The sequence below is a fragment of the Tympanuchus pallidicinctus genome, unplaced genomic scaffold (genome assembly GCF_026119805.1).
Source record: "Tympanuchus pallidicinctus isolate F22 unplaced genomic scaffold, pur_lepc_1.0 scaffold16, whole genome shotgun sequence".
Classification (NCBI taxonomy): domain Eukaryota; kingdom Metazoa; phylum Chordata; class Aves; order Galliformes; family Phasianidae; genus Tympanuchus; species Tympanuchus pallidicinctus.
In genome coordinates, this window is record NW_026294679.1 from 28519298 (window position 1) to 28535386 (window position 16089).

Here is a 16089-nt window from a genome sequence, read left to right on the forward strand (position 1 = left end):
TGTTGAGCAGCAAGGCAAAGGACTAGAGCCCTAGTCCATTATTCATAGATAGCCAAACTTTAGTTTAAGTAAGATTTATGAGTGGGTAGAGAACGTCTTAAGACATCTGAACCTGAGTTCAAACTCCCACATAAAAACACTCCCTGGAGAGTTTTAGCCCCAAGCTGAAGATAAGCTTCAATTCAGGAAAAAAAAGTCATCTGTCATATATATAAACTGCCAATAGGTGATGATATGAAAAGTTTTTCATTGTCTTACCAGATCAGGGTTATAAAAGAAGAAGCCCACTTAAATATTAATTAAAAAATAACAGTTACTCTTCATAAACACTTGTGCAGCCAATACTGAAAAGAACAGTATATTAGCTGAATAATGGGATGAGATTAAAATTAACCTATTTTAAGCATTTGTGAGCCTGAAAATTAAATATCCATCTCACCTCCAATAGAAGACACATTCGCATTAACGTACAACATTTGTTGTCAGTACATACTGGAATATTATTGGCATCTGATAAAATGAATGTGAAGTACATGAATTTAAAGACAGGCCATTAAGTGAGGCCAATAAGACTGTTCAGAGTATTGCCAGAATGGCAGTAGCCTTAGTACAGAGCATATTTAAAGGAAAGCAGTTTTAGCTTCACATCTAATAATCTTAGACTACAGAAGATTCAGGCTTTTAATTTATGCATCCCTTTGACTTTCTTCAAAATTACAATCAAACTGAGCTCCTAAATCAATCAGTGAATTGACAACTTCTCTACTGTGACATGACCAAATCCTGTATTGCTTCATTTAACTGCAAATCAAGTCACTTTAGCCACCCTTAACTCTGCCTCAGTGCAGCGACTTGCTCGGCATCTGGTTTCTTCAGCAACTACATTAAGCAAAATATTTACTGAGAGGCAATCCAGCAGAAATCAGCAGTAGCACTGAATGCTTAACAGACACTTTTCAAGTCCTTCACTGGTAAATATATCATCCTATAGTTCACCGAAAGCACATTTCATAAGGTGTCCGTGAAAAATACCATCCACTTTATTCTAAGCAACTAAAGCCTTAACAGAAAAAGCCTCATAGGACCTTCTATGAGAGAAGTTATAAGCACTGGAAGATTAAACTATATTGAACAACCTGCATTGAAGCCCTTCACACCAGGAATAAAAATTTCCTGATCACAAAAAGAGACAAACAGTGCAGGCATTTGTGCTTGTATGTGTGCTTGTCACCACCAGTGGAGCAGGAACAGCTGCTACACATGATTTCAAAGAAGCAGGGAGTTTCCTCCAGTGGAAAAACCAATCAGTTGGCATGTATCACAAAACACGTTGCCATGTCAACTACATATTTCTACTACCATGAAAACAAACAGTGATTGAACCCCTCAGCAGGTAGTGGCACTGCAGCAGCTGCTTTTCATGGCAGCTGTACTCTTGATGATAATGGGCACTGCTGCCAACGTGGTGGCTTCGATGAGCCCCATCAACTGTCCTATATTAGATACAGCTAACAGCAAGATATAATATCTAGTCATGGATTTAATGGGAGAAGGAAGCTAAAGCCAGCTTCATTTCCACCACAGAAAACGGAGTTGATGTGTGTTCCTGTGCCTCTACAATTATTTCATTTCCTTGAAACAATTTCAGCATGGTTCAGCCTGGTTCAGCCTAGGTTCTGTGACAAAGGCCTGAAGGGAACCCCTGGGAAGGAGGCAAAGGTAGGGAGATGGGCCTGGATGAAGGATAATGCAGCAACCAGCTAAGAAAAAAAAATTAACTTACTAAATAAGAAGAATAAACTAAGTATTTCTACTCATTAAGAAAGCTATACTCCTCTCAAATCACAACATAGAAATGATTTCAATGAAGATATGAATGTTTTCTCTGGGATTCTGTTCCTGCACAGCTATTGCATGATTAATTCCTAAAAGAATGGAACAAATAGCATGTATAACCAGTGATGAAATGTAAAGCTACAGTAAGGCTATTATTAAATGATACATCACCACATTTATGATTTTAATAGTAATTAATTATTATCTACAAATATTTCATAGGCAAAACATTTATAGGCTTTGCTTAGTTTCTAAGAGAGTGATACGCAGCAGAAACGTTCTACATCATCATACAAAATCTCATTTTGCCTTACTGCTCTCAGAATAATTCAGTATTTCAGAATAAAAAACATTTTTGCCAAAGTCAGAGAAGCATAGGAAATGTAGGACAAAAATCCGTATATCTGGTCTGTGTCCCATTGCTCACACAACTGGCTAATATGTTTCAGTGGTTCATTTAGGAAGCATACCCATTAAAAAAGCCAAACAAACAGACAACTTTATGATTCTTCTGTCCGTGAGCCTCAACCTTGGATCCAAAAATGAACCTCATCATCATAATCAGTAAAGCAGGTTCTCCTGTAAACAGAGTTAAATCTGCTTTTTTCTCCTCTCTGCTATTTCTAAACAATGCCCGCAGGACCACCTCAGCAACTCCAGTCATCTGCAGTGATCTGCACAAGTATGACTTGACTTGCCACTGGATCATAGCAGTTGTTTTGCTCAGAGCTGACAGTGGCTCTGCGCAAGCACTGCACGCAGAGAAATCTGTTAAATGGCACAAAATTAGCAAAACATCTCAATCACAAGATCACATTTCTAATTATATCTCTAACCCTCCTCTTATCTGCCCTGTCACAGATTGCTGATTATTCCATTAACTTTTTTGGTTTATTGTGTGTAATAATTTTTTTCTTTCTGCACAGCTATACTTTCTGGCATCACTGTCTTATGGGAAAGAAGGTGTGATGTCCCCTGCAGTGTAAGTCATTATTGCTTTGTTTGAAAATGTTTTTTTAAACAATCAAACAATAGCGTCACAAATAGGCTACTTAAACAGCAATAATGATCAAATCTAATTTCCAAAGATTTGCATCTGAATCTACTGCCACACAATAGTTCACCATCTCTGAGGGCAGTTTCTCTCATGATCCTGTGTGAATTTGTTTGCTGCCTAACTGAGAGAGTGAGCACAAAGGCAAGCCTTTCCTTTAAATATAAAGAGGCATTTATAGGATTTCTTTTCACTATGTTATTTTTCCGTACTTCTAATTAATGAATATACTTGAGGTATTACCCATCATAGTTTGGCAAAAAGTCTGCAAGTTAATGATTGAAAGAAGTAGTCAGACAACGAGATATCCAGAATGATCATATCAGAGCCTCCTGAAGATGCAGGCCCACATCTTCAAAAGCTGGAGCTTTAATTTGTGTGCCTAGATGTACATTTAAACTGCTGCATCACTGGGCTGATTTTCAAAACCGATCAAGGAAAGCTGGCACAACAGCACATCTGTAAGACATTCAGAAATCTAGTTCAAAGCCTAGAAGAGGACTCAGAGCAGCTGTGAGCTGCTCTGCAAATCTGTAATAATCAGTCCTGCTAAAAAATCTAGGCTAGCCTGTGTCCTTTACCCACACCCCATAACCTACTTAACAGTGAGGAGAAAATTAAAATGTGTGTAATGCAGGAAAAAGAAGAGTTAAAAACATCTCAAGAGGTTGTAGCATAATTTTGAAGAAATAAATAAATCACTTGGACTACCTCTGAATGTTTTCTTATCCTAATTTTAAACCAATTTGCCACTGTGACCTTTTTCCAAGTACCTTGAATGGTTAACGTGTTAATTAAAGCAAGGTATTCTACTCCTCACAATATTAATTAAAATAAAAGCTGCAGCTGGTATTTAACAGTAACTCAGTCCCAACAGCAGGTTTTAGTCACTTCTCCTAAATCAAACATATCATAAAGTTGGCATGAAAATCATATTGTCTGAATCAAACACATCTGGCAACTGACATATGCTTCTACCTATAATGAAAATAACAAACTACCTCTGTTATTTATGCAGATGCACTTGAAACTGTTTGCTATGCTGATGTCTTCTATCACTCACATTTGGAAGCTAAAAATCCTAATGAAGATTAACGACTAAGACTGAAAGTGAAGAAATTGCTTTCTTCCTTCACAACTACTGTCACAGGTACTGATACCACTGCCATTCTGCTTTGCACTCAGATGATAAAGAGTATCTTTTTGATTAAACAAAGTGTGGAATGGGTAAGCTTGGCATCTTGGTGCTGACTTGCAAAGCTCCTACTCAGGATGAATGGTACCTCATACCATGACTGTTAGGATATCATTATACTATGAGTAGTTCCATTAAAAACTACGAAATCTCAGAGTAAGGTAAGGTCCTGCTCAGCTTTTTATTAATTTTTGATTTATCAGGAGCTGTCTCACTCTGTAGGACAAGGATTTCTGTAGAGAGAGCTCTGGGCTACTGCCTGTACCAGTGCCAGCAGCCTTACATCTGTGGTGGAGTGACTGGATACTCATCACACTGCTTAGATCTCTTGGAGGCATAAAGTGATGCTAGGAAACAGCTTCACACCCTTCCCTTAACCACAGGGAATAAAGCAGAAGCTATCGATGTTGACAGAAAGAAGAAAACAGAAAGGCTCTGAAGAGCTATCCTGATTGCCAGAATAGGGATACTTTTGGGAAATCAAAACATAGGGCTCTTCAGTAATACCAAAAGCACATATAGCATTCAGCAGTTATTACTGATTGCCTAAAGTGCATGCATTACACAGGCATATTTTCAAGTCTAGAAGCCCACTCACTTGTTTCTTAGAGGACCCAAAAGGCAAGTGCTCAGTATGAGGTTTACTTCTCCCCCTTATCCCAATGTACAATGAAGTAAAGAGAAAGGGAAACCTTCCAGTTCCTCCTGCCTCTCCTCATCCCAAACCTGAGTCTCACCTGAATGCCATATCCCATATTAGATACACAGACAGCACTGCATCAAAGCAAACTAGCTGTGCTCCATATTGAAATTCATTAGTTTATAAGGTAGCCTAATTTAATTCCTTGAAATATTAGCTTGCAAATTGAATTACTGCCACATAAAAGAAACACAGTAGTTAACATCCACCCCATTCTGACCAATGGTTTTCTATGCTTTCATAGATAGACATGACTATTCATAAATCGAATTATATCAGTAGCTTATTCTCCTACGCTGGTTTTAATGGTTCAGAAGGCAAACAACTTAATTGCATGTGATTACGTTTTTTTTAATGGGATTTTGGCAGATGCATTAAAACAACTTTTCTAAGGCAACACCATTTTCTCCTTTATCAGGAGGATGATACAGGAAACACTCCTGTAGACATCTTTTGGGGGCACACGTGCAGAAGACGCTGCTTAGTAAAGCCTATGAAGTGGAAAGAACATATGCAATCCTTTTCTTAGCAACACAGTATTACTTAAAAAAAAAAAAATCTTCCTTCCTTCTCGAAAATCCTTCACAACATAATAATAAAAAATAATACTAAGAATTAGCAAGGAAGCACTCAGACTGATACACATAGCTTCAAAGGAAGCTAAGAACTCCCAGTACTCTTCCCCTCAAAAGCCATAACCTGGATCTATTAAGTGTGTGTTTTGTTGCAGGCTCTGGTTGGTTGGTTGGTTGGTTTTTAAAATATCAGGAATTTAAATGGTAAGTTTACAGTTTTCCACCTTACGGCCAGAGGCAACACTTTATCTAAGCTTCACTATAAAGGAGAAGTATGACCATGTAACTCAATTGACTGGAACACTTGCTTGCATGGAAAAAAAAAACAAAAAAACAACAAACTGAAACTCAAAAAATCCTCTTTACAAAACTAACAAATCTAGATCCTATGATTTAAAGTGTTACTGCATGGTTGTTTGCTTCATCCTTTGCCTGAAGTTCCTGCGTCCACAACAGAGCTGGTAAAAAGATACGCACCTATACCCCAATTAGCCCAAATAAAGTTTTATTTCTTAGCTTATGACTGATTTCATCACACAACATGAAATAGATGACACTGCATTAAGCTCACCAAAACTGAAGCTGTAACATTACAAAACCTTCAGCAGAGGCATCACAGCTACCAGTTAGGGTGATTTGTGAACAGTAATACTCAATGCTGAAAAGCAGATGCCATGAAGGCATGTTGAGCAAGGCACTGGCAAGCAAAGAGGTACAGCAGGATTGTGTTACTGCTCTGCACGTTGTCTGTATTGTGAGGCTTCTTGGAAGCTCTTCTTGCCCTCACTGAATTCCCAATAACAGGTTCCATTTTAATCAGAGAAGGAAAGGCTTCTGAATCTTACTTCAAGAAATCAGCTTCCGAAGTGCTTGTATGAATTGAGCTTTTAGCTATAGGAGATATGATCATTACTTAACTTTTATTGCAAGCTGTTAATTCAAACCTTATGATGTGAAAGTTAGATTATCCAACTGGACACATGACTGGCCATAGCTTGGTGACACAGGTCAGTTGTAAGAACTAACCACCACCCCTGAAAGTCAGCTGGACAAACACTCTTCCTGTACTCCTGCTGGAGACTTCTATTCTTATCCTTCTCTATGCATCCAAAATAATCTAAAAAAAGAGATGCTTTGGTACAAGCCTTTGCATTCACAGTTATCCTGCTGATGCTGAATATACTGTAGTGAATAGCGGGTGGGAAAGCAAGTGTGGTACAAGAATGACAGAACCACCACTTGTGTGGAGATGGTAAAGAATTATGCAAGAAGAGTTTTTTTTTTTTCTGGCATGAACAATGGAGGCATTTTCTAAAATACGCAGTAGATTATCAGGGCTGGAAGCTCACCTATATCCTTGTCTGAGCTGACAGCAAGTAAAATAGTTATAACTTCCCCTTCTTACAAATTGGGTAGATCCACTCTTTAATTTTATGTGATTGTTTTATGGGGAGCAGAGTACAGGAAATAACTTTACTGTGATAAAGTGCTTGCTAATTATTGGCAGCTTTGCAAATGGAGCTTACTTGCTTATTCTGGCTGCAGAGCTGCTTTGCATCTGACTCCATAGGATTTGGAAGCCTATGCAAAAACAGGCACTATCTTACCTCCTTATAGAACATCCTGTATTACTTTTACATTAGGACCCGCTGTTACACTAATGGCAGTTACCAGTACAGATAAAAGGTATAAAATGCAAATCATTTCTCAGGGTTTTTTTGTTTGAATGTCTTCTTTCCAGGGAGCTTCTTTTCTAGTAACCATCATGAAGTCACTTATTTTTTTTAATCCAGGTTCCACCTGGTTTCCCACTTAAGTCCTTGTTAAAACATTCTTCTGAGAAAGACATATAATGTAGGGACATGTAAGAATAATTTTCTGCCCAAAAGAAAAGTAAATAAAGCCAGTAGGCAAACGCATGGAACGCTATAGTGACATGAAAGATGTATCAACTGTAAATCAAATAAACAGCTACCAGATAGAGTGGGGAAAAAATATTTGCAGTCTTGCAAGACTAAAACAAACACACAAGCACAGTGGCCATCTTGCTTAAACACTTCTTCAACTCAGCTGCATTTGAAAAAGAGAATTCACTGTGAAGTTTTTCTTCGTATTATTGTTTTTGTCCATACAAATGATGGACTGAGCCAGTCTTCATAACTAGGAGATGTTTGGAGCTTTAAGGCTACCTCTGTCTGAATTATTGTCATAATAATTTTTTGCCTTCTTAATACCCTGCTAAATTAGATTTTATTATCAGTTAAAAGATAACAGACATTTTATCAGCTTCTTGAGAGAAAAACAATACAAATATAAATATCATATTCGGGCAAAATTCTTCTGTTACCGTATTTTGTATTGTTTATCCCTTAAGAGCCAAATAGGAAAAAAAAAACAAACCAAAACAGAAAACAACAACCAAAGAAGCCACAAGTATCCCCAAGTATCAGAAACCACATACTATAACAAAGGAAGATGAAGACAGAGGCCAAGTTAACGTATGCAGGCTGCATACAACCACTCTTCACAGTGAATAATTGACATTAACATAAGAAAATTTGATTTCAAAGACAACTTAATCTGAGCTGAGAAGAAGAGATGGGTCGTCATGAAGCTTTTGCTAGATTTTCACTGTTTTGAAACAAAATAAATAAAATAATAATAATAAAAAAGTAAAAATGATTAACAAATTATTATTATCTGCACAGATGGTAGATTTTGCTAATATCATATTCAAATCATTTACTGCTCTGAACTCTACGAATGTTAATGCCTCAGCTAACTTAAGTCACAGAACTTCCTAGTAACAAGAACAAATGAAGAGATGCTATAATATAGGTGTTGTGAAGGCAGAACTGGAGAGGGTATGGACCCACAAGGCCATTAGGTTTCTATCCATTTCCAACATATGCCACTTATTTATAATGGCAACTGGAGTGGTGGAATGCAAGCCTAATTTTCAGCTCTGCATTCTCATATTTCCCAGAAAAATAAGCCCTTGGGAAATATTTGTACTTCCATGTTTGCCTGCTTGCTCAAATACAGGATCCATCTTAAGCCACATTTGAATGGCATATGACACCATTCAGAAAGCTTTATAAAAAATTCAGACTTTGTCAAGTCTTGAGTTGCCCAGAAGCACCCATTGGGCCACACCATCAACAGAAGGGAAATGAAATGGTATACAGTGGGGATTCAGCACTGGCCCTAACATTGTGTCTTGTTATGAACTGTGCCTGGAGGCAAGTTCTGTCCCTGAGTGCTGCAGCCCTTCTGCACAAGTTGTAGAATATTTCTCTTGGCATTTCTTCCACGTGCTCTAAGAAGGGAATATTCTAGAAATTAAAGTATATTTTGAGTTTCTTGTCCCTGCTCACTCTCTTTTTCTAGCCTTCATCTCTTTATGTATGAACTTAACCTAGTTATTTAATGATTGAAGCTTTTGCTCGCAGGCCTTAAATAATAATCATGATAATTATTTTTTATCATGCTTATTCATACATGCCTCCTGTAAATGTGCCCAAGGTGCTGCACAGATAAAACACAGTACAAACTAAACATAATAAAATTAACAATCAAAGAAAATCCAATGAAATATTTAGAAAGCCAAGTGCAATATTAAAAACAGAAAGGCTGCTTTCAAGCAAGAAATTTCAGGGCAAAATCACTGCAAATAAAGAGACTCCTGTGAGCTTCTTGCTACCAGCATTATCAAATCCATTTAAATACAGCAGATGAAACCTATGTTCATTTTCTTCTAGCTGGCATCTTCAAAATACTTTCCAAGTATTCCAAGTAATATTTTGAGATTGCTTCTGTTTAGTATGCAATTCAGAACATCTAACTTTTTTGATTCCTATGGAGTTATTATAATATGGCCATTTCCAGACAACATCTTTAAAACAGCTGAAGTGACAACATGCCATGTAAGATATGAAATAAGTTACTCTGTTACACAGAGAGAGAGGGAACTGAGACAGAGAGAAGGCTCAGCTTGCAAAGATTAAACAAAGTCTGTGGTAGAAAATCACACTTTGTTTCCAAGTCTTCCAAGTGCCTGACTTATCACCCTGACTAAGCTGCTGTGGATCTTCAGCTGTCACCAAAAGAGGTGAAATTTGTGGGCTGAAACACAAAGAAGGAAACCCCAAATCATGAAATAAATGTGAACATAAAAGCAGGTATATCTAAGAGAATCCATAGAGAGCACAAATATTAAGGATTGATCTGATAAAATCTTCAACTCTTGAATTTGTAAATGGCCTACCCTTTATGTTCTAATTTTTCTTGCATGATTCTTACCTCTTATCACACAAGCTCTCCTAAAACCAGGTTAAAGAATATCTTTGCACTACTGAACAGCATGTAGTCTGCTTGTTAACAAGAAAAGAAGCTGGAAGTTAAGTCACTGCTAATTAAACTCATAATTACAAATGGAAGGTCAGACTGCAGATCCAAGGGCTGCTTGATAATGTAATATGATAAAAGAAAGAACAAACTCATGTAATAGTCTAGCCCTCATTTGGCAGACTGATCCATTGAAAGACTCCTCAGCTGCACACAGGTCATATTGCAAATATTAGAATACACATAAATCACTTGGGTTTAAAATAAGACTTGAAAACAGAAATTATTAATTGCTCATTCACAAGTTAGAATGTAGGTTACAGCCCTGCAGTCCAATATCCAGAGTGACTGCCACCAGCACATTCACATAAATGCTCTCTCCTTAGTATTGTGTATCTCCTCTGCCTGTTTGGGGTTGGGAAATCTGCTAAAGCACACACTGCTGTGCCTGCGAATCTCCACAAATACAGAAAGCATGAAAGGTGACTGCTTTACTGCCTTGGTCCCCTTGTTGTGAGGTATGGAACAGACAAACAAAATAAAGAGAAAATGAGAAGAATGTGAATGGTCAGACAGTTGGCTCAGAAAAGGCTATTAGAAGAGCAAAGGGGAGCAGAAATACATTCACTTACTACTGGAGAATGGAGGGCAGCTTAAGAAGGCTTCCACTCTTTTCACTTATCCTTGATCTTTTAAGGAGACAAGGATTTTAGTGAGAGTCACAAACTCTGCATTCTGACCATTCCCACTGACCTGTCACAGTGGAGTGAGCAACAGACAGCTAAGACACACAAGGGAGCAAGGCAGCATCGGCAGACATGCAAGAAAGGGAATCCTAGGCTCTCACCCCCTTGAAGCCATGAAGCCCATGACGGTTTGGAAAACCCATGGAGAAGTTTTTGTTCTGTCCAAGCACATTTCTTACAAGTGTTCTGGGCACCTGGACAGTGTAGTCCAGTACTTCACTTTTCTGTGAACCACAGACAGATTCTGAAACTCACAGCACGGTGGGAAAGCCTTTGAGAATTACTAGTACCAATTTTTTTTTTTTTTTTTCCCCAAAATTGTTTCTTTCATCAGCAGGCTTTCATCTGACATGCTAATATTAAAAATCTACCTTCCAACAGTTCAACTTTGCTTCAGTGAACATCTTGCCAAGCCCTTTCTATTAAATGTCATCTATGATTTCCATGCCACGCTTGTTTTGTAGTAAAAATTGTGGAGTTAAATATCACTGGGTTGATTGACACCTAGCTATTCAATCAAACATACGCCTATTCTGCTAGGTGCAGACTGCACATGCAAAAATTGATACTTCTATTAGGTATTTTGCAGAGGGGTTGGGAAGAGAATCAGGCTTGTAATGAAAATTTTAACTATGTTTCAGCTTCTGCAGCACCAAAGTACTATTTTCTCCCCTGCTAGCAATTTAGCAGCAGCAATAATGAACACCAGAGAACTTTCTTAAGGAGGGAAAGATAACAGAACACTTACTGAGAGGACAGGGGGTTGGTTTCTTAACAATGGAAGTACACACAGATGAATTTGGCACTTCTCAGCTGCTGAGCAAATTTTCAACTATAACTCATTGTGCCTCTTTGGGTGGGAACAAATGGATCTCAAATAAGCATTCTTTTCTGGGTCCATGAAAGACCTAACACAGGCTAGCTCAGTGGCAAATTTAGAAACATAAAAATACTCAACATCATACCATGCTGAAGTTAGGTTGTACTGAGAGAGCAGGGAATAATGCATTCATGTAACTTACTTTCATGAGAAATATGTTTGTTTTAAACCTGACACTACAACTATGAAAAATGTTTCTTCTGAAGATAGGTGACATGAAATATCTTCCCCTAAGTGGCTTAGTTTTGCCAACTAGTCATTAAACCTAAGAGTTTTCTGATAGCAGGCATTTAAGATTACCTGAGGAATGATTTGGGTGCAAAAGCCAAAGCATCCATGATCAATTTAAACACTCCAGACAGTAAGAATAATCCACACTCTGGCTGAAACATCTATAGGAAACTCGTGCCCTTATGGCCAAGCAGCTGGAGCACAAGCAGTGAGCCTTATGGCAATTTAAATAACAGTAAACTTTTCTGACTTGGCACATGAATGAATCTACTGGTGTTTGCAGATCACAGTATAGTGTTTCCTACTTTCTCTATCCTCTCCTTGTACAAGTAGATGCAATACTTCTGAACTTTGTACGTAGCAGCCACCACTGGGTATAGAAGGGCATATAACCATAATTCTTCAGTGGTTATCTATGAAATGAGAAGGCAGAATGGACTCGGAAAACCCAAGACAACACTGAGCACCTCACCTGCCCAAAACTCTTAATAATTTCAATAAGATGGGAAATCAAATCCTCTTATACATGTTGTAATAGATCAGCCTCAGACACCTCATCCAATGATCTGCATTTCAGCTCATAAATACGTTTGGTTGGTTCTATTTTTTTTTTTTCTTGCAGATTCTTCACTGCATTTTATCCCACATTTTCCCTGCTCTGAAATTTGCTGAGTTTTGGCAGGTGCTCAGTAAACCTAACAGACAATTTCTCCTATCATGAAGGAAATAGAACTCACAGAAATCATTTGAAGGTCATTGTTCAAGTTTTTCAGAGAACTATTTCTGTTCTGGGTTACAAGAGCAATTTATTCATTGGGCTTAACCTTAGTCTTCCATCCTCCTAGGATGAGGTCTTACAGCAAAGATACTCTGCAGCATTAGTTTTATTCTCTTTAGTTTCTCCTGTTATTTCCAGAAATTACATGCAGATCTTATTTCTTTTACTGTTTAAATCTACTAATTCTAAACAAAATAATAGAAAATTCATTTTAAAACAAAGCTTTTATGATTCTGAATTGTTCATATTATTATCACAACACTATCTGTATACAAAGCATTATGGTTTTTACACATTTGCAATGGCAAGTTAAATTGGAAATACTGTGAAACTCATGAGAAAAGTAGGGTTTTTTTGTCCCATGCAGGATAATGACGCAAAAGCTTTTTTAAGAGCTATCCTCATTTGAATGCTAACAGCGCAACTTAGTGTTTAGGAGCTGTGCATAAAGATTCTGCTCTCAGGTTGGCCACTGAAACCACAAATGAGATTGACATAGTAACCGTGTCAATCAGTAGCACCTAAAATCTTTGCATCAGCATATTCTAGGAGAGCCTGTGTTGCAATGCCTGTCTTCTAGACACCTCTCCTCTCAATTGCTGTCAGATCAAACATGAGATACCAGGCTCTAATCCTGTCAGCAGTGAAAGAGGACAATAAATGGCCCTCTCAGTGCTCCATTGGCAATGTGAAGCTAAAAATTTTGTCCATGTTGAAAGAAAAAAAGGGAAATTTTGTTTAACTGTTAAATTTTTAAAGAAAAACAAACAAACAAACATAAAAAAAAGCCAACAAACAGTCAGCAGTTCTCAGGACCTGCTCAGAGGCCTGAAAATATTCTCACAGGATATAGATTAGTAGGCAGATGGCAGAGGAAAGAAGTCAAAGGGCAAGATAAATTGGGTTTGTTACAGAAGCTGTAATTTATCATCATAACATTGCCAACACAAATACAGAGATTTATATATAAATTTAATATAACAACTGCTATATTACATCTATTATCCTCGAGTCAGATTTGGTTATCTTATCCTCTGTGCAAAGAAGACTCTTCCGAAAATAATGCCACCAAACAGGGTCATTTATATTTTAAAGTTCTCCTATATTATCTTATATGCAAATAATGGCATAAAGAACAATGTCTATCAAAGTATTAAGAATATAAAATTATAAGCTGAAGGTGAAAAGTGAAATAACACATACTTCCCTAGAGGTAGTAGCTTCCTTCTGAAAAAAGAAGAAAAATAGATAGCTGAAGCATTAGGACCTCTAATTAAGAAAGATTCAAAGAAACATGAAAGACTTGCTTCTTGAAAAACATAGAATTAAAATGCCATTGTCCCCTCCATTCATCTAACAAAACTGCTTGGGGAATGTTGGAGTCAATGAAGAGCAGGGAGGGTAGAAGAGAGAAGCAGTCACAAATACGAGGACTATTATTTTATTAGAAAGCTATCTCCTTCTTGCAAGAATGACTGCTCAAATGGATAAAACATTTCTGTGAAATCCAGGTTTCCAGCTTCATGTTAAGAAGAGGTTCTTACCTTATAGGATTATCCATCCTTGATACTGTGAGAAATGCTGCTAAGTTTGCTGTGTAGGATGAGCACACGATAAGGGTGAAGAGCCACCAGCTTCCCATCACAATGCGCATAGCCACAGAATTGACAGTAGATTCACCCCCTGAAAGCAAACAAGGAAAATAAAGGTGCATCAGGAGCTTTTACCCTGTACGTCCTACTGTGTTCAACTTCGTTGAAGTAACCCATCTGCATTTGTGCTTTCAGACCACCCTTTTTCTGTGAGCTAAGAGCTACTTCCACTAAGACAGATAGTTAACATCTTGCCCTGGATACTCTTCTAGAAAATGGTATTTCAAAATGTTTCCCTCAGGCATTATTCAGGATCAAACCTAGAGAACATAAATAACATTCTACATAAGTAAAGTTTTATGCTGAAGTACTACTAATATGCAGAAATTAAATCATGAGAGTGTTTAGAACACCTTACTATTGGTTTTAAATGACAGAAAGATAAACTGTCTCACATGAGTTCAAAAACACACGAATTTCTAAAATCAGATTTAAATAATTAGAAAAGCTGCCAGTTGCTGAGTGGTATTGTAATGTCACATCAAGCAGCTCTGCGGTTTATTTACCAAATAATCATTTTCACAAAGTGGAAAAGTCTGTTGAGATTCATTTTATCAGACCTTCTGAGAAATAGAGAAGTAGAACACACACCCTAAAGCTCAACTATTCTCCCATTATTTCGGCTAACAAAACATATTACCTCCTCATATAAAACTTATCTTTCATCTTGAGAACATTCTGGTCAAGACTAACATATCATGAAATGCTCTATCCAAGGCAGAACACTTCATCTATCAGACTGAATACCTTGCTGAACAAAAGCGCCGTACACAACCCAGATGGCACTGTGCAGGGTGGAGGAGGCAGAGGGGCTTGACTGGGAGGCATTCTGCGCCCTGACTGCCTGGATCCGGTTCAAGACAAATATCAGGACACCAACTATAGGGATGGCAGCAGCAATACAAGCCCACACCGCAAAGTCAAAAGGAGCAAAGAGAGAGAAGATGTTGATTTTCTCTTCAGGCTTCTTGATCAAGATCCCCACTGAATAGTCCATGTACCGCTTGCTGAAGTCCACAACGCTCTCTCGTTCAGGTGTTATAGTGATGGCAGAAATCGCTAGATCTGCTCTCTGTGAGACAAAGGCAACAGGTCAGATCTCCTTCAGTAACCATGAATTCTGCTATACTCCTTTCAGGAGTTTTTCAAAAAGCAAGCGGCTCCATGCACTTCTAAAACCTAACATTTTAAGACAACTTGCAATAAATCAGTTTCATCATTCAAATGTTAATTGCATTGGTTTAAAGCAGAAAAGTGAAATGTAAATTGCCAAAGCACTGCAGAACAAGAAGTGTCTGGAATGCTTGCCTTTTATTTAACCTTTAAGTCTCACTCATTTTCAAAACAATGTCTAAAACTTGAAACCATATTAACTCAGTGCACTGCAAAAAGTAAAAATGAAACATCAGTCACACAGACCTCACAGTTGTATCAATGCTCCTTTTACTCTATTATCACCACAAGATTACTTTAAAAAATTCCTTACTCCTCCATACAAAATTTATTTAGCTTGTGCACTTGGTAGCAAGTTGTGAAGAGCTACAGTTCATTGTTATCCCCGCAGTCTTGGCAACTTCCCGTATTCATGAAGGGATTTCATATGACATCTCTGGGTGGAGGTCCTGTTGTTTTTTACAATGAATAAAGTGCTTGCAAAAATTAAGAACTGTAAGAATGCGCAAAAGCAAATCAGCTCCTGCTCTGAGCTCAATATTTAAAATGAGCAGGATTTATATACAGAAGGACCTTTAAGATTACGCAAATTCAATGAAAGAGAAGTGTTTAATAAATAAGATCCCCAAAGCTTTTAAGAGCTGCTATTAGATTTTGCCTATTTTTTCATCTCAAAACAGTTTTCTACCAAAAAAAAAAAAACAAAAAGCAAAAAACAAACAAAAAAAAACATACTTTCTGTTTCCTATCTCTGTGCTTTGTTAGGAAAGTAAATATTAGGTTAAGGAATTCTCCTTTTGAGCTGGTGGAAAAGCTAGTAGCAGAAATACCACTATAAATAACGTTACCTGAAAGTACGCAATTTCTGAAGAATTTTCACAGGATTTCTTACTAGACTGAAAGTCAAATACCTTACATCAAT

The 16089-nt window shown here is 37.6% G+C and overlaps 1 protein-coding gene across 3 annotated transcripts in view; it reads right to left on the reverse strand.

The window, feature by feature from the left end:
• GRID1 (glutamate ionotropic receptor delta type subunit 1) overlaps positions 1-16089 on the reverse strand; it is a 511185-nt gene that overhangs the window by 33152 nt on the left and 461944 nt on the right. For all 3 annotated transcript variants that reach the window (XM_052677974.1, XM_052677976.1, XM_052677975.1), the window contains exons 11-12: positions 14742-15066; positions 13887-14025 (exon numbers count right to left, since the gene is read on the reverse strand). In XM_052677974.1, coding sequence (XP_052533934.1) covers positions 13887-14025; positions 14742-15066 — 464 coding nt within the window. The remainder of the gene's footprint in view (positions 1-13886; positions 14026-14741; positions 15067-16089) is intronic.